The sequence below is a fragment of the Lytechinus variegatus genome, chromosome 2, assembly GCF_018143015.1.
Source record: "Lytechinus variegatus isolate NC3 chromosome 2, Lvar_3.0, whole genome shotgun sequence".
NCBI lineage: Eukaryota > Metazoa > Echinodermata > Echinoidea > Temnopleuroida > Toxopneustidae > Lytechinus > Lytechinus variegatus.
Window position 1 is genome coordinate 16,261,053 of NC_054741.1, and position 24,088 is coordinate 16,285,140.

General features: G+C 36.6%; 1 protein-coding gene across 1 annotated transcript; it reads right to left on the bottom strand.

Annotated features, from left to right (window-relative positions):
- Window positions 1-762: 762 nt before the first annotated feature.
- Window positions 763-22,800, bottom strand: LOC121407435 (TBC1 domain family member 20-like). The gene is made up of 10 exons (XM_041598503.1): window positions 22,731-22,800; window positions 12,245-12,508; window positions 11,251-11,436; window positions 9,687-9,764; window positions 8,920-9,014; window positions 7,408-7,499; window positions 5,928-6,029; window positions 5,312-5,453; window positions 3,195-3,379; window positions 763-2,036 (listed from the first exon to the last, which is right to left on the bottom strand). The coding sequence occupies exons 2-10, from the start codon at window positions 12,351-12,353 to the stop codon at window positions 1,820-1,822; spliced, it is 1,206 nt and encodes a 401-aa protein (XP_041454437.1). The 5' UTR covers window positions 12,354-12,508; window positions 22,731-22,800; the 3' UTR covers window positions 763-1,819.
- Window positions 22,801-24,088: the final 1,288 nt, after the last annotated feature.

Below are 24,088 nucleotides of genomic sequence, written 5' to 3' on the forward strand. Positions count from 1 at the left end.
CAAGCTGCTTTTGATTCAATCTCAGTGTGCTAAAAACATTTTCTTCAAACAAGGCAATATCTATCGAAGTTCAGATTATCCAGTGCATCAGCAAACCCATGAAAGTACGATTATGGTAAATTTGCTCAACTACCATGGCAACATGTCACAGCAGATAATCAAAATCAAGGTTTCTATATTAGTAACTCTAATGGCTAAAGGATGGTAGCCATACATTATATGTAAAACAAAATAGTCAGTGATTTACACTGACAACTTTGCTCTAACCTAATAAAATGTAAGGACTTAGGAATTTGCTAGCTTAGAACAAAAGCCAGTAAAAAATCACTGAATATTTGTTTTATGAAATGCCCCCCCCCCCCTGTTCAAGCCCCACATAGTTCCAGTATGCATTTGGTAAGAAACCAACCAGCACATTTACTCAGGTTCATAGAAATGTACACCTACATTATCAATTTAACGCCTCTGGCAGCCTCACCTGCATTATGTTATTCAATATAACAGCAGTGCTGACTTTAAACACAATTATTGAATAATTATTCACAAAAAACATAATTCAATGATAATCAAATACTGTGTTGATTGACCTTTTATGACCTTGGTCAAATGCAACCAGAAACTCATGCAAGATATTCAATGATACCTGATTGCTCTTATACTTTCATGAACTAGATCCATATACTTTCAGAGTTATGATGACATTTCAAAAACTTAAACTCGGATAAGATTTCAAAGTTGATTCCCCCAACATGGTCCAAATCCATTGAACCTAAATGACCTTTGACCTTGGTCATGTGACTTGAAACACGGGCAGGATGTTCAGTAATACTTGATTACCAGTACTCTTATGCCCAAGTTTCAATAACTAGGTCCGTATACTTTCTAAGTTATGATGACATTTCGAAAACTTAACTTTGGTTAAGATTTCATGTTGACGATGCTGCCGCCGCCACCATCAGAAAAGAAGCGCCTATAGTCTCACTCTGCTATGCAGGCGAGACAAAAGCTTACATAGAGATTGCAGAAATATATATGTGCAGACTATAACACATTCAGTATGTTAATGTACTAATTAACTGATTAGATGTATTTTGATAAGGTGCCTTACATGAAAGAATTGTACCAGGTAAGAGAACTGACTGCATGCAGTTAAATGCATCAGTCCATTGCCAGATGAGATCCCACTGTTGACTGATATTCTCATAAATAAACCCACAGATTAGACAAGAATTAGAGTCTCCACTTTTATGGAATGCTATATTTCATCTTATATGGTTTACAAGACCACTTTGCCTTGTTAAACCGGGCAGCCATCTTTGACCAAAAGTATGACGGTGTGCATGTTGGGCACGCTGCTAAGTATAAACGGTGCTTAGAACACTGATGATATTTTCTAAGCTACGGTTTTTAATTTTCACCCAACATGTGGCCTTTTTGAGATCATTCCCATAGCAACAAGCACACTATAGTACATGAAGTGTTTTTTTTTAATCCAGAAAAGGAGTATGGTGATGAGAACGCTTGCCAAGTGATCTTCTAAACTGGTTTTGCGAAGTGGTTTAAGGGAAAGCAGATAAAGATAGCAGAACAGGGGATGATTTGTTCTTGATGGATGAGATGGTAACCGATACTCCATAAAGTTGTAAGGTCTTTTACATCAAGGATTAATGAAGGTTTAACAAAACCACTGAACTGAGAATACCACCCATTAACTTCTAAAAGCTCTGATGACTTCCAACGTTGATGCCTCAAGCAATCATCCTTGATGTACAGAGTCGAAAAATGAATTTATCTTGTCTATAAAACCTAGTATACTCCATCATACCCAAAACTCCATTGCACTGTTCAAAACAGCCAGAGCAGCTGCTCCGATACCGGCTGAGATAGCCCAAACTGCTACCTTGACCACACGGTTACTCTGTCTCGAATCTCCCGGGGTTCGACCACTGGCCTGGCCTTGAAGACGGCGAAGGATGGTGTCAGGACGTTGACCTGTCAGACTTCCTTCCAGTTCTTTGTGTTTAGTAATGCTTGAGCTGAAAAACAAAACATTTAGCAAAAACAACCTGTGAAAAATTTATGTTGACAATGTTGCACACAATTGACCAAAAATGACCTTTGACCTTCTTGGTTATTATTGGTTATTCCAAAATTCTTGTCGTTGAGCTTATGGTTAAAGTTAGGCTAATGACTGGATTTATGCTTTGAGTTAGGTATATGATTCAGAGGATTACGTTAGGCTTATGATTGGTTTGAGTACTATTGGCCTTGTTCAGGTAATATCTCTTAAGATTAGTGATTGGAGTTAGGCTTACAATTGGTGTAATTAATGAGGCTCATGACAGGTAAGGTTTAAATGTGAGTGCAAAGGCCACCACTGTGTGTAGTCGTTGAATGTGTGTTATAAATATCAAGTCTCAAATACACCTTTTGAGATAACTGAATAATATAGAAAATAAATTAGCCTATAATTTTATCATAAGGAAACTATTTTGAGGGAGAAGAATTTGCTTGCTACTTGGCAACAAAATTATTATGGTAATATATTCATTATGGTATGGTAACAAAATTATGGTATTGGGTAGTGAAGTAGTGTGTTATCATTCAAGTGGGTTTATATTACAAGCCTACACTGTTAAGAATGTTGCATTATGGGTGAACAACCTGGCCCAATTTGAGTACTTGAGGACTTGACATAGTGCCGTACAAGACTGCTGGTTCCTTCTGGCTTTAAGAGTGTGTTGGACCATTTTATAGCAGCTTACCTCTTCGGATGTTGTTTGAAGGTTTGCATGGTGGCATGTACAATTGCTGATGTGGTTTACGGTACACCATGTGGAGTGTTATAGAAACAGTGGATAGAAGAAGAGAAGTGGATAGGCGAGAAATTGGAGATTTGAGAGTAGAGTATTCTTTCTTGAACCTGAAGACGGACAGTCAACCTGTCCGACGTCGAGTCTCTCTACTACTCATCATCTCTACTCGCCGACTCAAGCCAGCATCTCCTCATCAGCTCTACTACTCAAGCTGTTCCCATCCAACATTCCTTCTGGTTTTCAGTCCTTTTCAGGACTATTTTCAAGAAAGAATACTCTACTCTCAAATCTCCACTTTCTTGCCTATCCACTTCTTATATCCACTGTTTCTATAACACTCCACATGGTGTACCGCAAACCACATCAGCAATAGCTTACCTCTTATTGTACTGTATCTGTGCTTCTTTGGCCATGACATGAGGAGGATATTGCACAAAGAGATCACCGGCCTTGATGACAAGCTCCTCCATTGGTAGGTTATCTGGGATCTTTGAGAGGAGACTATGGACAAATGCCATGTCACATTCGACTGCTAACACATCCTCTTCACGCTCTAGCACAATCTGAGAACAAATACAAAAATAGCAAAGGCTGCAATATCAAAGCCATGTTGTAATTACAATAGATAAGGGATAATGGCTGTGAAAATGTAAACAACTTCATTGATTTATGATGTAAAGGCTATATCCTGCTTGTTTATATGGGTGAAAATGTGAACAATAAGGAGATTAGGAGTTTGGCGGACAATGGATTCAAGCTTAGGTACATTCTATTGATAGTATTAGCCATGTCAAGAAATGCAGTCAACAAGCTGCAATGCTCAGGTATTTATGAGAAAGGGGTTATACTGAAGTTTAAGACCCTTTTCATCACTTTCAAAGCTTGATAGGGATCTAATACCGCTTTCAGTAACTCGCTGATCCGGACAAGTCTTGGGCTAAGTCGTTAGATTTTGAGATCATGAATGGCATGGGCTATTTTGACGCTGCTTTTATCAGCACCAGACCAGTGACAGGCTTGCAAACCCAAGTTCCTTAATGGGTGATCATAAAATTAGTGCCCGGCTATACTATAGTTACTGAACGCAATGGTGTGGAATATTTTAACGCATGGGCCTTGTGCGGACCAAAAAATCATGAGTTACTGAAAACAGTATTAAGAGTTCAAGACCCTACATATATCACTTTCAAAAGTTTCCAAAACCTCCTCCTCATCCTTCTTCCCCTTCCCCTTCCATTTACCTGTAACCCCCTGTGTGTTGCATTATTGTAGCAGCTCGCATTGAACCCTTGTATATGGTATAATACTCTGTTACTCATAGGGACTTTTATCTAAACATTTTGAAAGGAAATATTGTGTCGTAAACATGTAAAGTATTTATGAGCTTTTTGCCATGTAAAAATTTATTGGATAACTTTCAGACAAAAGTTTTGTCATTTTTATATTGGTTCTTGTGGCAAGATTTGTTTGTATTGCCCAAACTACGTTATAGTGAAAAAGATAAGGGAATAACTCTAGAAAGTAACTCTGACAAAAGCACCTTTTTCAAACAGGCACCATGCATAACATCTCATAATGAACCTGACTGTTGTATTGTTTGGGAGGATGGTTTTGCTTCCTGGGTCTGCAGAATGATGTTTTGATTTTTTTAAATAGTTGTTTGGTGGTACAAAATTTGAATATAGCGTGAAGAGGAGCACTACTCAAGCTTTTTGTTGTGCACTCTTCAGAGTATGATGCAGGTGAATGGAAGCGAACACAACAAAAGAATATAACAAAGGGTGCGTAGACGGATTGCCAAGAAATAGTGAGCGCTGATTGGCTATTTAAGGCCAAACGGTAAGTTTGTGCCCACACTTTCTCTATTCTGATTGTTTTTCCCGTCAGATTGGGGGCAAGACTAATTTATCGTTAGGACTTAAATAGCCAATCAGCGCTCACTATTTCACACCAGTCTGCCTATGCCCCCTTTGCTGTATTTGTTTGTTGTGTTCGCTTCCATTCATTTGCGCATCATACTCTGAAGAGTGCTCAATGACAATTTTTGTTTACTCTTTGCACGCTGGATTAAATTTGGGGGTTTAATAATGACAATTGTTTCCATGTCATTCTCTTTAATTCAAGATTTCCATATCACGCAAATGATGTATATGATCATTTAGATGTTATCCAAGAACTATTGCCTTTTATTAGCTTCTCTAATTTGAAGTAATGGGAGAAAACTAATTATAGCAATTGTTGCATTTAATTGTACGAACGTGCAAGATTGCAACATCAGCATGCAAAGGGTTAATTGTAAAGAAGGTACAATAACTCTCCCACTTAGTGGATTTGAAATTAGATGTATCCAAAACAAATCTACAAAACTATTGGAGAAAGGGACATCAAGAGGGAAGTATGTGGTTGTGCAGAATGCGGACGAAACACGTCTACGGGTGTGAACTGATGCGAACAAATCACATAAAGAGTTAATAAAAGAGAATAGCTCTACTTACCGCAGCAGCAAGATAGACTGGCATGAGAGGATGACAGGCTAGGAAGAAGTCATAGAGTCTGAGAATACTGCGGAAGTCATTCAGCACATGACCATACCATGTTATTAACCAGGCTAGAGCAAACACTGTTCCTACTTCAGATCTAATCATAAATGGATAGAGATTGGACAAAAATAAAGTTTACTGTGATATGTAAGAACACCCTTCCACCTTAGAAATAATAAGTTTTTATCTCTTCATATATCTTTTCACTATATTTTCAAAGGCAAAACTGCTCGGAACCATCTGAAGCTATCGCCAAGTCAAAGGCATACGGAAGAGAGTATTTTCTGTAGCAAGAAACCCTCTTGATGTACACACACACTCACTGATAGATTCCATCAAGTACGTTGGCTGAACAAATTTGGTCCAGAACTGAGATGCAGACTAACTGGGACAAGATTACCGACATTTATTGTTCAAACTTAGAGAAGAGACATTTGTAAAGGTGGTTCTTTTGAAAGTACATTGTATAGTAGGAATTATTCCTCCTTGGTTGGATAGGCAATGGAACTATTTTTCAATTCCTTGTTGGGACAAACTATCCCTTTAAAGGTTATGAAGAGTTATCACTCACCTTTCCATGAAGTCATGTAATTTGGGATTTGATTTGCTTAAAATTGGCAAGAGGTAGTTTAGCATGTGCTTGGTGCGATCCATGGTACGATCCATGAAATCCCTGTTACATGACAAAAAAGGTAAATAAATAGGATTTTGTTATTTCCCATATCATAAGAGACCTGCCACCCCCAAAACAACAATAAGTTACCTTATTTAAGAATTTTATTGAGCTTGAGATAGCACATTGTAAGTTTTTAAATTATATAAAACTTGTCAAATTTGATAAATAACCCACTCAAGCCCTTAATTCAATGTAGAAGAAATTCATCAATGGGAGCTTCAAAAAATGAGAAAACATGGTATGAAGTTTGGGGTTCACTCATGTGCACACCGTGTAATCTCAGTATTAAAATAACTTCCAAGCAGTTTGCAAATAATTGGTGTCAAAGAAATTCTAGTATCTTGTGTTTTATTCAACTTTACAAATTCAAATACTGACAGTATTAACTCTTAACATGCCACGCACACTACTAAACCAATGCCACAGTGCTAATCCGATGCTAATCCCCTGTGCCAGCCACAAAACCCCCCTGTGCCACATTGATTTTGGGATCGCGAGTCGGGATCGCGAGTCGTATTCACTCCTTCCAATAGTCATGATTACAATTGCTTGTAACTCTCTAACGATTAGTTTATCCACAAAATGTTGTGTAGTAAAGTTGTAGGAAATTTCATACCCCTTATAATGATGTCCTCATTATGTGGATTGGTTATTATCTTTACCGCTAAAATATGAGTTGTATCAAGTAGTTCCATTTTGTGGAGTGTTTTGTATGGATCAAAAACCTAGGTCTCTTCTCTCTCAGAGGCGGAGCCATATCTTGTAAAAAATGAAGAAAACTCGAAAAAGTCGAATGTAAACCGCGTAAGTTTATCTGTCAGAAAGCAGAGTTCACACCGCACACAATAGTGCTAATTACGGCGTGCATGCGATGCGCAATACAATGCAAAACGGCGTAACAATGATTGTTATTCCGAATGTGCGCAGTCATGCACGAAGCAGGCGAGGGTAGGAAACAATGCAAGCACAAAGCAATCAATAGTAGGCGTGCGAGCACGAGTGTGGCATGTTATAGTAGGATACGTAGCGTGCACGAAGCACTCAATGAGTTAAGTAACACAATTATTCTTTGGGATAAGCTAGTTTTCTAGCTTTTACTTTGAAGAGCAAATCATATTATTTTGGTTATCTACAGAGAACCTTCCCTGGAAATCAGTTTTGGGGAGGCTGGTAAGATATCAATTTACATTGTGATGTCATATAAAATAGAATGTACCTGTCTATAGTTAAGACTTTAGAGTGAAAACATAATAAATAGATGTATAGAAAATTATCAACTGTTGCCAATTTGAGGAGGAAAATAAGATTAATATTGATCTGATGAAAGCTGTGTAGCTCTATGAGAATACCACACTATGACTGGTTCTTTTCTTACCTAAGATGATGCGTTGATAACTTGTCTATGAGAGAAAAACACATATCTTTGCCTACGACCAGGAGGAATGTTACCACTATGTCATGATACCCCTGTCAAGAAATATGGAGAAAGAGGAAAGGAAAGTAAAAGTGTTCATTTATTACCAGAAGAATGACATGATACTAACTTGAAGAAAAATTCAATGAATATAATATAACATTTTAATAAAAGGTACGCTTTTCAAGGTAATCAAATATATTTTATTCACCCCATGACCTGATCAATCATCCGTGGACATAGTTTAACAATTGAATTCACACTGTACTAAATGCCCATGTAATTTTATGTTTATGCTTTCTTCAAATTTAAATGATATCCAAAGTGTATAGATACCAATGACTCTGTTAATAGATTTTTAGTCTGAGGATGTGACTTGATTGAAACAGGTTCCGTTCATCAAAATGTTATTCATATTACAGTTATTCTATTCATTATTTCTGTGTTCATTTATTCTTGCCATGACACAAAATCATTTACTTTAATTTAAACAAATTACAAGCACATACCTGGGACAAAATTCAATTTGAAACATGGATTAAGCCAAAAAAAAGAAGGAAACTTGGCCGAGAAATTAAAGATCAAAGTCCCCCTAGGAAAAAATGCTGTTTGAATCAATACAGAAAAAACAAAGAAGCCTAATGCTGAAAAATTCATTTTAAAAATGACTTGGAGCGTCTCCTGAAGTGACTGAAATATATTAAGGCAGATTGCTAAAGCCAAATTCATGTATTGACAATGAAATCAGTAACCTCTCTGACCATTTCTCTAAAATTCTGTCTTCATTGATTAGTGTACATTATAGAGGTCTCATTTAAAGGGCACAAGAACCAGCAGCCTTTATGCCCCCATCTCAAGTCCTCTACTGCTCATATATGGCCAGATTCATTACCCATAATGCAACATCCTGAGCAGAGTAGTCTTGTATTATATATAGGTCCACTTGAACACACCAATTGACTACTCACTACCACAATAATCATGTTACCAAGTAGCAAAACGGGTAGCTTTCCTATGAAATACATTTTAGCTCCTCAACACAAATGGAATATAGCTGAATTTATCCCATGTATTAACAATCATTATATTTCCAGACTAGTTATTTATAACTCACAGTCAATGAAAGACAGAGTTGGGCAGTTAACTCCCCTTCAAATTCAAGATCCTGGATATTGAATAATCTTCCTCAAGAGATTTTGTGTCAGGAACCCAGTTGAGATTTCAAAACCACTGAAAACTACTTCAGATCAGTGCATCAATGAGGTTGGTCTAATTTTTGCCTGTTTATTTATTATATTATCATTATTTATTATTCCTTTTTTTAACACATGTACCTTGTTCATCAGAGTAGTGGCCAAACAAATGTCCATATCGTATCAAAATTAGAATTGAAAATGCATTTCACATATTGTCCTAAAAGTTCTGAGGATTTTGATAAATGCCTTTCAGAATGTGACAAATGAAGAGATTTACCTGGTAATAGTGTAGTTGATCATTGTTGATAAGTACTCTAACTATGACATCTACTAACTGGTCCTGTAACACCTCACGCTGCTCATCCCGCATCCCTAAAATTACATGGAACAAAAAAAAAATGAGATAAGGAAAACAAACTTTAAAACAAGTGTCAAACATAGAGGTTCATATGTGATTGACCAGCAAAAATCCCCCCAATAAGTCAGGAAAATTTTTTTTTTCAGTTTTGAACTAGTTTTCAATATAAACTGAATAATGAAAATAAGCAAAGGAGATGAAATATTTAACATGATCTATAACTTGCAAAAACCGTAATTGACCATAATTATGACCTGATTTAATGCACAAGAATATTATCAACAAATTTGTACAAAAGAACATACTATTCACAATTGTTGAAATTCCAGGAAGTACAAATAATGGGATAATGGGAAAAATATAGAGCTCCAAATGTACAGAGCCAATGGAAAATTATAGAATTTGGTAATCAACAAGTTTAAGCCCTCTTAAGCTGGGGAAAATAGGTTAATATAAAACAGACAAAAATACACAGATATTTCATTTGGTCGGGTAACCAGTCTAAAACAATTTGGTTTTTAAAATCTGTAAAGTCATCTATCAAAACATATTTTCACTTTATCCATTTTATTTGTCACATCATAACCGCTTTATGGCACATACATTCATATGATCCAGTAATGAATGGGTATAGTGACATACACTTTCTGAGGATTAAGCAAAACTAGAGATAAACTACTACCTACCTGGAGGAAATCTCTTGAGGGATCGGTTGACATCTAATACTACCTGATTGTAGTCTCTATGTTCCTCAATTGACATTTCTAGATTTAAAGCAGATTGTCAGATACAAAAGACAAGATTAAGTGTTAACAAAAAGATATATTTTAAAGTGGACAAAAAGAAAACTAAGTTACTGTTCTAAGACAACTACACCAGGGGGTGATGTGTCACAAAGATTGAAGTATATGATTTAGAGTTGCACTTAAATTTTAACGCATGCATGACATGCAACGCGCAATCTTATTGATCAATACACAGTAGTGTGTGTCCTCTTGGCATGATCTGACCAATGCAGTCATGCCTTTTATACCGCATGCAACTAGAATTTTAAGTGTGACTCTAAGTAATACTTAAAAATTTGTAAAACATCCCCAGGTGCGTGCTTCATAAAGCTGCTTGTAAGATTACCAATAACTGGAACATGTTCGTAGTTAAGTCAGCTATATAGGGACATATCATGTAGAACAAGAAAGCATCACCAGTCGAGCATAAAAAGTCCTTTGTAAATTAGGGGCAGCTAAATGAAACGCCCACCAGCACCCACCAGTGCACTAAGCATAAAGCTTAGCAATTGATAGTAGAGCTGATTCATACAATTGATTGTATGATTATTGTGTATAATCAACCTACGATCAATCATTGATCTTTATGTTATTGTGCCCAGAAACACAACCCCCACCCTCTCTAGTGACTTGCAAGACGTTTTTAAAGGAGTAGCAGTTTGGGTAAGGGGATCTCTGGGGAGACACATGGTCGGGGGACATCTCTTCCAGGTGAGACATGCTCTGCAGCAATGTCCCTGAGGGAATCTTATCCAGGGAAGTTTTCCTACCAAAGTAACTGCTGAGTTCCCTGTAACACTAAAATACACATAAAACTTAGGAAGATACACTAACTACAAGATTTTTTATGCATCTACTGATTGAATAGGCTTCGACGATGTATGTATAATTCGTTGAAAAAAAACATGATTTTCATAAGTCTTGATAAGGACAAACGAAATTGGGTGATACAAAATTCAGTGTTGATGAATGGGCTGAAGGATGTTTAATAAAGCTTTTCGAAACACGCTGCTTACTCACAACTTAATGCCTGACCTTTATGCACAACTGTATGAAAGACTTTATGAAAGACAAGAACATTTTCATGGGTGGTACTTGTTAAGTCATTAACATAGCCAAAGGAATATATCATTTGAATAAAAGAAAGGGTCACCAGTCACGCATTAAGTCATTAGTATCTAAATAGCTTTATAAAACACACATGTCATGTTGAGAGCATGTATCAAGGCACTGTATCATTCTCCAACAATGGGTACAGGTTTACAAGAATATCAAGCACAATGGTGATAGCTGAAAACATCATGATGTCATTACCAGCACCACCAGCCCATTTCAAGTTCGATGCTATACCTAGTATTACAACCTGCTTTACACTAACTTTAGCTGTTGAAACTGACTAAAAAGTGAAGAATTTTATCCAGAAAAGGTGAGGTAATAAAAAAAAAGGATGACATTGAGAACTTACTGAGCTTTGGGGGTGGATCAAAGACATTGACATTGAGTAATTTGGGCCAAGCTTTCCTTCTGATCTCATCTGTAAGTAGGCCACCCCGAGAGATGGCCAGTTTGCGTAGACCAGCGACATCGACCGGGTCTGAGTTCAGGGCAGCATAAATAGCAGCAAGTTTTACCTTTTTGGCTGAGTCGGGTCCTGGAAAAAATAGCAAAGTGAGAGGTACATTTGTAATCAAGCCTCAAAGCGAATCCATGTGAAATAGAATATTTTAGTTGAATTGTACGCATGGTATACAAACATCACTGTAGGAATAGAAGTGGTAATGGCAAAAGTATGGAAGAAGAAGTAGTAGTAGTAGTGGTTGTGGTAGTAGTAGCAGTAGAAGTAGTAATAGTAGTAAAAGTAGTAGTAATAGTAATAAACTGGGTTTCAAAAGAAACTGATCAAAATTTACAAGGGCACTGCACAAATTCCACTCGGTCAAAATGAACAATTTTTCTACACAGGCTACCTTCAATAATTTTTACTGTGCACATGTCAATAATCAAGAGATTGGTTCAACCGCATAGAAGCTACAGCCCCTCACATAAACTAGTTTCAAAATCCAAAGTCACAAACAGGCAAAAGAAAGACCAATGAAAAATCAAATTATTGAAAAGATAATACAAATAAAATTAGCAGTAAAAGAACAAATATTAATAGGAAATTAATTTAATGATAGAATTTAGGCTCTAATTTTTGTTGAAGAAATTCTGGCTAAATTATTAATATGTTACCGGCTTTTTCCAACCCAAATTTACATATCAAGGTGAATATCACATCTACTTGACTACATGTACAAAAAGATTTTGCAAACAGCTTTGCTGTTGGGGACTTGGGTATTGCTTGCCAAATGTGTCAATAAATTTGAGTGTTGTTAAAATAGTGGCTTTTATAATTTGCAAAAAATAACAGCTTATACAGAATTCATCTATTGGAAAATACAAGAAAGGAGTGAGCGAACCTTGTGGTGATTTAGCAACAGTAGGTGAAGAAGCGGAAGTGTCATTGAGGTCAGTGTTAGTGGGTGTCTTCTTGCAGTTTGGTGTTCGCTGGCGGCGTTTTGCGCTCATTCAGTCTGATGTTCTTGACAAGACATGAAGAAAACCCGATGTGAAAGAACCCGCCAAGGACGTCAAGAACAGTGGATGATTTTCACTTCCAAAAAGAATCTGATATTGCTGATGGTAGCTGTTTATTCTTCTAGAGTTAACTTTAAAGGAAAATCCTGTTGGGGCAAAATGTGAAGACAATGGTGACAATTATGTAGTTTTAATTTTATTAGGTGGTCTGTCTATGACAGATCACCTATTGATTTCGTCAGAATTTTCTTTCTTTATTATTTATTTATTCTTAGCACCTATGTTTGTCGCCAACTTTTCTCGGAATTGGCTGAATCAATTTTGCTTATTTTTTCGTCATATATAGAATCTATCATAGAGACGGCAAAATAAGCTTTTCAAGGTCATATGGTCATGATGACGTCATCTACGCGCCATTTTGTAAAATTCTTCATTTGATCATATCTTCATTATCAATTGTCAAAAATTAACAATATTTACATGACATTAACTTCATGTCAAGGGTCAAATGTCAATGTCATCAAAGGTCATGTAGAGGTCATTACGCGCGCGTACGCGCGCGTCAAAGGTAAAAAAATCGTCCAAATGACCTATAAATTTTTTTGGGTACGTTTCAGGTCATTTTAAGCATTTCAAAAATTTGCGCGCGCGCACATATGCGCGCGCGTTTTCGCGCGTTACACCTTAACACAACGCAGAAAAACCGTTTCTTTTAATATCATTGGATTGCTAATAAAATTCTGAGCAATTTGATACCTTGATCAACCTTCTACAACCATTAATATAGAAATTAACACCCGTTAAACTTTGCAGCACGTGTGCGCGCGAGCTCTCACTATAGGCCATATATGGGCAAAAACATGCCTATTGTAAATTCACTGTAGCTCTTTAAAAAGTCCGTTGACCCCCAATTTTTTTTTCATATATCGATAGAGTATTAATTGTAGATTTGATTTCATGTCACCATTGTCCCTAAATTATATCGTGACGTCATCAAATAGGCGCCCAAACTAAAAATTTCATTTTTTTCAATAATGACGTCATCAAATTGATGCAAATTTGGCTGTAACTTCTCGAATATAGATCATTTTTCGCCCAGATTTCAATATGTTGTAGTTTATAATGTACTCTTTCTCCTCAGTCGACATGATTGTTCGTTTTGAGAAACGCATCAGTGTGTAAAACAGCGATGAAAAGAGGCATGTCATTTTTCCTCATTTTGCGTGTAATCTCTATGGGACATGACTTTTTCCCAAACTAGATTCGACATTCCTCTATTTCGTGAGCCATATCTCCATTTTTTCTTGTCAGCTTTCCTTGAGCTTTTAACATGTTGTAGCTGAGATTCTGGGCTATCGGAAGTGTGCCCTTCATTTTTTGATCAGATGCCGGGATCATGCCCGTATTTCACTTGCAAAATTGGAATTGTAATTCTCAAAATTGCTTACGTGTAATCTCTATGGGGAATATCGTGGCTCAATGGATAACGCATTTGACTTGCTTTCTCGAGGGCGGAGGTTCGATTCCTGGGGTAGAAAAGATGATTTTTTTTTCGTTTTTTTTTTCTTTTTGCCACCTCTTACATGATCCTTTATGATAATTAAAAGGTATGAAAGTTAAAATTTAGCAAGATAAAACAGATTATAATTGTTTTTTTCATATCACATGTATTTTGTGTGTAATCTCTATGGGACATGACTTTTTCTCAAAACTAGATTCGACATTCCTCTATTTCGTGAGCCATATCTCCATTTCTTCTTGTCAGTTTTGCCGGAGTTTTTAATATGTTATAGCTGAGATTCTGGGCTTTCGGTAATTATCCCTCCACTTTTTGATCAGATGCCGGGATCATGCCCGTTTTTCACTTGCAATATTGGAATTGTAATTCTCAAAATTGCTTACGTGTAAAGTCTATGGGAAACCTTAATAATCACATTGAGCAATGGTCAAAATTTATTCTTAGGATGTCTAGAATCAAGATTATCAATCATATCTAAATTATTCATTTTATATATTAGCCGACTCTGAATGAAAAATCATGACAGACCACCTAATTCGTCCGCATGACGAATTAAATTCTAGTTTTTATTAATTTCATTTTGTTTTAATGGTTTATTGGTTTACTTGCATTTTACATCGTGCTTTGGGTTGCTGATTGCTTCAACCCTTTCTTGGAATAGTGTTAAACTACCAAGAATAGTTATTAACCAGGGAAAAACTTAATTATTTTTTTTCGGGGGCTCCATTTTCAATTTTTTGTAAAATTTTTGGGGCTTCATTTCTACCTTTTGGGGGCTACTTTTTCCATTTGGGGGCTCTTTTCAAATGCTACATTTTTTTTGAGGAATACCTGTTCACTTATTAATGAATTATTACTTATTGTTTGATATTGTATGATTTTTTAAGTTATTTTTTTCATGCTTAGAATCTTGGATGTGGGTGCGTTTGTATGGGTGTGACTATGAGGTGAACTTGGATATAAATGAATTCAATATCTAATTTTTACTCCATCTATTCCAGTACAATAACCTGTACTTGGCTATGTGATTAAGGCCCACATACCCTAACTTTTCCTGAAGTTCTTTGAAAATGCAGATATCCACAAAAATTGCACTTCTCTATGGGGGAGTCTAAATTTTGTGAGAATGAACTCATAACTTAAATATACATGACAATGAAGAAATCATCAAACTTTGTTGGCAGTTTTGAATAATATACCTGTTACGATATCAGTATGGATATCTAAGCACTCCATACACCTGGTAACAAATTCATCGATCGTTTCATCTGGTTTCTGCCTGTACCGCATTAGCTCTAAGCGGTGTATGCGAAAATTGATATTGACCTTTAACTGTGCCTCTAATAGTCTCCATAGCTCTTGCGGTTTTTCTTTATCGGTCTCTGATAGCCCTGATGCATTGAGTCGACGCAAGCCTTCATTGCCTACAGCAATCTTGATTTTTATAGCCATTTTTCTCTGATCAGTTATGTCTTGGTCTGCTAGAATCAGCTCCATTCTTTGTCTGAAAAGCTGGAACTCTTCGGGTAGGTCTGTTGCCTCCCAGTTCATTTCTGGATATTTTCCACTACTCATTGTGTATGTTCGCTGTACGTATTTAGGTATTTAAATGAATGAGTGTAGATATTAATGTCTGATTATATCCACGTGTGAACGCTCCTTACAGTCACAGGTCGACTGGTGATGATACCTGTAACGCACTCACAGCCCTGTGTGAATGTCATTAGGTGTTTCATGCAGTGAAAATGCTGGTCACTCCCACTCACTTCTCACACTCCAGATTTACAATTAATATTAGGAAAATATTAATTCATTGTTCACACTCTAGTCCAGAAAATTAAGTAATTTAGGTTTTATCAACTTTTAGTGTATGTTGATCTTATGATGCAGACCTCTGTGCCAGTGATTGAACACAGTTATAACTTACTTAGGCTATATTTAATTGTTTACAGTTACCGTTAGCATCTCGCTCCTTGTGCATTGGGTATGCACAGTACGGTACGGTACAGTAGCGATGCGATAGCCGGGGCTAGCGGGCGGCGACTCGCGGGCGCCCGTTGGGTTAGTAGATTATGAAACATGCGAATTTCGGTAAAAAGACATGCAGTTTACTTCCCAACAATACAGTAACTGGTTACTTGATCCTTGTCATTTCAAAGGCGATCACTGGTTTCAGCTGCCACCATGATCCAATACAAAGGACTCTGGTGGAGACTTTGGTATGAACTTATATACAGGTTTATTATACAGGCCAGCTAGGCAGGTCAATCAACAGGCATGGTATCCATGTTGCGGGAGGTGTATGGAGTGCTTAGATATCCATACTGATATCGTAAACTCTGTCTGAAACAGAAAATCATCATCATTGAGGCCTTTACTGAGCGAATTGTCCCCCAGAGCTCTTGCAGAGAAACAGAGCTCAGGCTGGCTAGCTAGCGCCAATGCGTGAACCTCCTGCCGGCCTTGTAAAATAGATGGAGCTTTGTTTCATAATTTATTGCCTGATATTTCCCTCATCCCCTAGAAAAATAAAACAAATGATTTTTAAGTTATAATTAGCAAATATGATAAGTTATTTTGGATGTTACTAGGCCGTTTTGAAAAGCAAAGTCGAATGACAACTCACCAATGCGAGGTTACTAGACTCTGGGATTTATTTCTTGTGTAATTCGAAAGATTTTATCACAGAATTGTGATATCTGTAGGGGAAAATGTGCATTATAAATTACACATGGTGGTAGGCACAATGGACCCCTATACATGCAACCGTTTCCCGATCGTTGCGTTGATTTTTTTCTTTTCATACCTTGTGTATGGAAAAATGTGGTACAGGAAAAAAGACGCAATTTCAGAATTTGAAACTGTGCTCGCTATTTCCAAGGCTTGTTCATGATTTCGAGTGTGGATATTTTATTATATTTAAATGTTAAGTGGAGCTCAAGCATATGGCGCTCTTGGGCCGCTGAGTTGTTATTGCTCGGCAATAATTTCGGGGGCGACATTAAGATGTAATGTCGCCCCCCGAAAGCATGATTTTGGGTGATTTCGAGGGCGACTTAAGGCATTTCCGGGGCAAATTCACCCGCCGCCCGTGTATTTCTTTCGCTGTTGTTAACTTTTTAGTTAACAATCCTTCTTTCCTTATTCTTTACTGCTGGCCTTTTTTTTGTTTCATCTACTGGTATCTTTATTTCCAATCTTTCTTAGTTTTCTTTCCTGATCCTTTCTCTCTCTCTGTTCATTATTTTTTCTTTCCTTCTTTCTCTTACTTTCCATCTTTTTTCAATTTCCTTTTTTTCATTTCCTTCATTCTTTCTTTCCTTAAAATTTTTTTTGCTTCCTTCTCCCTTCCTCTCCTTTTTTCATTTTGTCCTTTCTCTCCTTCCAATATTTTCTCTTTTTTTCATTCTTTCCTCCCTCTTTCATTTTTTCCTTATTCTTTTCCCATCCTTCCTTCCAGTTTTTTTTTTCTTTCTTTCAAAGAATGAAGGAAACATTTTCCTTTCCTTCAAACTTTCATCCTTCTTTTATTCTACCTTTTTTTTACTTTATTTCCTTTACTTCAATCTTCATTCAATCAAAAAATTCTTGCCTCTCAGTCTCAATTCATCTCTTTTCTTTCCTTTCTCTCCTTCATTCTTCCATTCACCCTCGGCCCATTCTTTTTATTTTTTTTACAAGTCTAACATTGTGAAGGCTTCTTTGTTGATTTTTTTATTATTAACATTATTAACATTTTAAAAAAAATTTCTCCTCGTACACAGACGGCTCGCTATCGTGCAGCCACCATTAGGGGACTTGCAATGCAAAATCCCCCGTCGGGGCTCTTCAATTTTTGTCTTTGATGAATATAAATTTTGAAAATTAATTCGACCAAAATGCAAATTTATATTCCCTCTTGGCACTTGTTCACTGCAACCATCCTGCCTGTTGAGAATCTACAAGTAGGACTATGTATGCCAATGCTGTATATAGCACACACTTTGAAAAATCATTAAAATATCACTTTTGTAACCAAAATTACTGATTTCCATACAGTTGCAATTTATTTTTCTTTAGTAACTTGGGAGTAATTTTTGTATTCACCAGAGCGCTCAAAAACTTGAATTTTGGGCATATTTTTGTGAATGCCCTCTATTGGTGGAAAGTAATATGGCAAGAAAATTTTCATTTTTCAGTCTCTATTTTTAATTAAGAAAAAAATAATTTAAAGAATTAAATTTACATAAGTGCCAAGTTATGTAATGAATAACTGTAATGAAAACTGACACTCCAGTGTAAGAAAATCAAGCATTCGTCCCATATGAAAAGAGAAATTAACATGATTAAGCCAAACATTGCCACCATTATTTGGCCACACATGGGGATGCAACTGAGAACAAGGTTATATCATAACCTTGTTCATTGAATGAGTGCCTCTTGGCATTAATTGCCAAAAAACAGAGAAAAATGAAGTTGAAAGGAACAAAAACAGTTAGGCCTAGGCTACAGCACTCTAGGCGACACCGCAATACTTACCCGTGTTAAGAAACTGAGACTCCACTCACGCGCATTTGGGCAGCCCTAGCTTAGAACTAAGCTTTCTTTCCGTAAAAAATCTTTATTCTTATGATTCAATAAATGTTAATGAATATATAATTACTCTTAAATCGGTACTCACCGGTTCTTTTCTTGAATTTTCTGCCAAATTCCCACGCTTCTGGCTTCAATTCTGCGATGGATTCTGTTGCCATAGACAGCTACACATGCAACTCTATTTATAAATGGAGCGCCCCTTACGAGAGTTGTTAATGCCGCGGGAAAATTGTTAGGCATTTTGGCCTGTGGTCAAGGCGTTCTTTTGTTCTATTTTTTTATAGGTATGAAGATCGAAATCACAGCGACTATTCACACTGTTCCATAATGATTCCGAAAGGAGGTGCAGCACCCCCCACCCACATGGGCGCAAATCCCAGGGGGACACTTCCCCCTAACCCAAAATAGTAGGGGCACATTATCAAATGTCCCCCTACTATTTTTGTTCTTTTATATATGATGGAAAGAAATAGGCCTACATCATTTAAATCGAAGTAAAACATGTATTTTGGACGAGACGACCTTCTTTTGGGGGTGATAAACCTTCCTTTTTTTTTTGTTAGTTTGTTTTTGTTTTTTTTGCCTGTTTTCCAGCCCCTGGTCCCCTACCTTAGATTTCCACCCTTGCCTCCCACTACTCTTGATATTGTTTGCGAATCTGTTTTGTAAATTAAAGGGGAATTTCACCCTGATAAAAAGATGATGAAAATATGAGAAAAATCATTTCAAAATATCGATGAAGGTGTTATTTGACAAAAAATGGAGTTGATAGAATTTAGAATGCTTGATTTATTGTGACGTCTATAACAAGCAGTTGCTCTATCCTAAATATAAAATGCCCAAATTTCCCATTTTTAATGGTCCGTAAAGACCCACTTTTTTCTTTTTGATAACAAGTATGAATTGATATAGGCCTACTAAAATGTACCATAAAAATCATTATCATGTATTTCTTGACATTTCATTTACTTTTTTACCATAATAATAGCTGCTTGCAAAGGCCTACGCCGTCACAAAAAAACCCGGGGGGCCGGGGGGGGGGGCACTTACATTGACGAGTGGATACCATGCGCGACCAAAAAAAACGTAAAAAGGATGTCCTTTTCACGATAGGGCACGTTACCTACGTAACGTGATAAGGGTGTCAAAAACACAAAAATAACGAAAAAAGGGTATCTATTAATTCGCTAGGAAAACCGTCGTGTTTAGGGTCTAATATGCGGGGATGATAAAACAAAATCAAAATGTTTTATAAAGGATGTCCTTTTTGCTCCAACACTTCGTGTTTAGAGTCCGATTTGCGCGAGGTGTAGAAGGTGGGGTCGTACTAAACCAAATAAGGTAAAGCCGACGACCGAAGGACCCGTAACAATAAAACATTCCTGTACTTGTTTAGGGGTTCATTTCAGGGAATATTTGCCAAGAGTATCGTTTTGTTTCCAATACTTGTTAAGGGTAGGGTTTCACACGCCAATACTTGTTAAGGGGTGCATTTTCAGAATATGGAAATTACGTGTTTAGGGTGCTTTTCGAGACCCCATGGTCGCGCATGGTATCCACTCGTGAATGGAAGTGGCCCCCCCCCGGGCAAAAAAAAAATCTTACCTTTGAAAAAGATTGGTGGGGGATGGATTTTCCTCGAACGCATACCAATTTTTTTTCTGCTGTTTTCATAATAATCTTTAAATGAATTCAACTTTGCACTACTTAATTTTTTCAAAGACAAAATAACAAAATTACATCTCGTCATCATCATCATCACCACTATCATTAGCATCACCATCATCATCACCACAACCGTCACCACAACCATCATCATCACCAAGATAATTTTCATCATCGTCATTGCCATCATCATCTTTTTTTTTTCTTTATTTTTTCCCCATCCCTTCTTCTTTTTTTTTTCTTCCAATATTCCTCCTTTTTTTAGAGCGGCACACCGTCATGCTCCCTCACTGATTATCCGCCTCTATATGCTTGGTGTTGTATAAATTGGCGGATACCTGAATGAAATACTGAAGAGAAAATAAGGAAAGGGAAAAAGTAAGAAGAAAAAGAAGATGAGGAGAAGAAAAAAAGAAAGCCAAACAAATGAGACAAAACAATGTCAAAATTTCGTAATAAAGTCTTCTACGTCAGTTTAATAATGATGTTTTCATTGAAATGAGAACAAAAAAAGAATTGAAACCATAGGCGGCGGAAGCGGGGACGTTCCCCCCTAAATTTGTTGTTGACCTTTTTTTTTGCTTGTCAATTTATTTTCCTACGTCCCCCCTAAAATGTTTGGGTTGAGAGCCTTTTTTTTTGCTTGTCAAAATTTTTTAGGTTGTCCCCTCCTAAAATTTGGGGCTTCCGCCGCCAATGATTGAAACAGGACTACATTATAATATAGTGTAAAGAAATAGAGGGAAGCTCCGAGACAATAAAAAGGTTGAAAAAGAAAAAAATGTGAAAACACAAAGCTCTAGCTCACAACATGAGCATAATAACAAATAATAACAAATAAGCGAGGACAAGTAGCTGAGGGACCCCCCCCCCAACTCTCTCTCTCTAGTTATCTATCTATCTATCCGACTCGATTATATAAGAGAAGAATTTACTAATCAAAATATTATGAGCAAAGAGCACGAGCTGATATTTTTTATGAATATTCAAAACTGATAGAGAGACGCAATCGAATTATTCGATTGCGACAAAATTGATGATCTGAGAATTTATTGTTTTTAGGAATTCATTAAAAGCATAAAGTTGATCAGCATTAAAATATGGCAGGAGCAACGCATGAGCTAAAGCTTTATAGGCATACACCGATAAAAAATTTTAAGTATTTTTGGTAATCATGAAAAAAATTGATATTTCATGAAAGAAAGCTCAAATCCCGAGGAGGAATATTCTTATGAATTGACTTTAAAAAAAACTGTGGTAAGCCCCATTTAATATTTGATTATAAGTCGAATAAAACAGTAAAAGCTGACAAACGTTCGCGTGATATTTGGCAACCTCCCCCCCAAAAAAAAAAAATAAATAAATAAATAAAAAATAAAAAAAAGTTTTTAACTATAATAATGATCGAAGGTAATTTTGTCTAGCGTAGAACTGGACGAATGAAAAAAAGATTGTCACTAAAAAAATGAAGGTAATTTTGACCCACGTAAAATTTGGCGAGCCCCCCCCCCCAAAAAAAAGGAAAAAAGGTTTTAACAAGCAAAAAAGGCTAAAAAGGAGAAAGAAGAGACAAGAATAATTATGAACGAAATATCCCCATTACAAATAATGCTGTGATCATCATAAGGGAGGGGTCGCATAACTAGTATGAACAACGTATTTAATTCCAAAATATTTACTACAAATCTCAATAGGGGGATCGGGCAGAAATGCTCACCCCCGATCCGCCACTGATTCCAATCAATAATGACATTTATCTGCAATACTGATACTTTGGAATCAAGATACTGAAGATTGATACGCTTTACATAAATTATGAACGTCTGACAAAAAGATAATCTACCGATCACCTGACCGATCAGCTGACCAGTTCGCGTATCACTTCGGAGTTGATCACTCGTCGCAGCTGTGTGGAACGCTCACCGAAAATCAACAAAAAGGGCCTGAAATGTAAGTTTAATGATAATATATTTTAATTTGAACTACTTAATTAATACTTTTAATGTCTCCCCAACAAATGAAAGTCATATCACGTAACTCCAATTTGTATTAAGGCGTACATTTACCAAAGTCTTGGGTTGGAAATCAGAACAGCATTGTCTAACCCATATTTTTGGGTAATGTCGCCTATGGCTATGAGGTCCATACATGTTAATGTTTGGACCTCATTGGTACTAGGAGTGGGCTACAGTGACTTACTTCGGCTGTCGCGCAAATTCACTTCCCCGTTTTATCCGATCTTAAGTACATAAACATATGGCCATTGAGTCCCCTGTACAGATCGCGCTAGAACTCTGGTCTTTGTATTTGGTGAGTGAAGCCAACGGAGTTCAGCTGAACAACCAACAAAACAGAGACCGAAGCTTTTGGTCTAAAGCTGACCGTAACGGTAACGCCTATGGTCCACACCACACACAAATTGTCACAGTTGGGACTGAGACAGTGAGTGAGCGGTGAGAACGAAACAAAATCAAGATTCATTGTCAGTCTTCTTAATTTCGTGCAAATATTACTCATTCATTATCATAGTATTCTAGAAATCGTATATAACTTTCCTCAAAATCAAGCATTATAGACGAAATTTGAGAAATCTGTTTCGAAATACTTACAAAATCTTGTCCGTAAGCGTGACGTAAGCGACCGACTAGAGCGGCCGACCAATGCAGTGTCGCCGAAACTTCCAAATAGAAAAAAAGGGGCCGGGATAAGAATGTTTAGTGCATGTTCACTGATAAAAAGTTTATCTCCAATTGGCAGTAAAACAATGGACTAAATATGTCAATCCCAATTTAATTAAAACTTTGCAAGGCACTAGGGTACCTAAGGGGGCAGACTGCCCCCCCCCCGACGAGTCACAACCAAAAAAAAAAGAAAACGGAAAAAAGGAAAGAAAAAAGAAAAAGAGGAAAAAGGAAAGAGAGGAAAATCGAAATGAATCGAAAATTTGTAACGTAAAAATGCCATGAAAGCAGACCCTTTTTTTTGCTTGTCAATTTTTTTTCTGGTAAAAAATCTCCTTTATTTGTGGTTGAAGCCTTTTTTTTGCTTGTCAAATTTTTTTGCGGACGAAATATCCTCTGAAAATTTTTCTAAATCCTGGATCCGCCGCTGTTGCACGGCATTTGATTAAGCGATACTGATACAACAGATATTGGGCTTTTGATATAAGTTGTCATGTGATCTTAATGTATATATATAATATATAAATAAATAAATAAAATTATATATATATATATATATATATATATTTCTTTTTGAGGTGGGGGGGGGGGGGTACGTTGAACGTTCTATCTGGTGATCCTTGTTTTTGTTATTTTTATTGTTTTAAAGGGAAGTTCACCCTGAAGAAAAGTTTGTTATAAAAATAGCAGAAAAAGGGAGAAAATATTATTGAAGGTTAAAAGAAAAGTCCATTAAAGATTAAGAAAGTTGTCAGAACTTGTTCCGGATTTATGACGTCATAAACGAGCACCTTCTCCATATGTAAAATGTTCAATTTTTTATATAATGGTCGCATGGTGAGACTTATTTTGTCTTCTTAAGTCAGGATCGAACGGATGTGAAATGATTTGTCTACGGATCTGTATACTGAAGGTATTCAATTATCTAGAAAAATGACAACGATATTTTTTACCATACGACATGTAGAAAGCTGCTTACATAAGACGTCACTAATCAAATAACTGAAATTCTAACATGTCTAATAACTGTTTTATTCTTTGATGGATTTTTCCAGGGATTGTTCTGAAACCCTTGGGCAATATATATATATTTTTTCTGCTATTACAATAAGAGTTTTGTCAGGGTGAAATTCCCTTTTAGGAGGAAATGCACCTTTTCCCTGTGTCCCCCGCTTTAACGTTCGTTTTGCTGCCCCTGTTATGCTACTCATTAATTCAAGAAAGAAAATAAAAAGAGATTGCCAAATCCACGGAAAGGGCAAACACAAATTTAAGCCATGGCAATA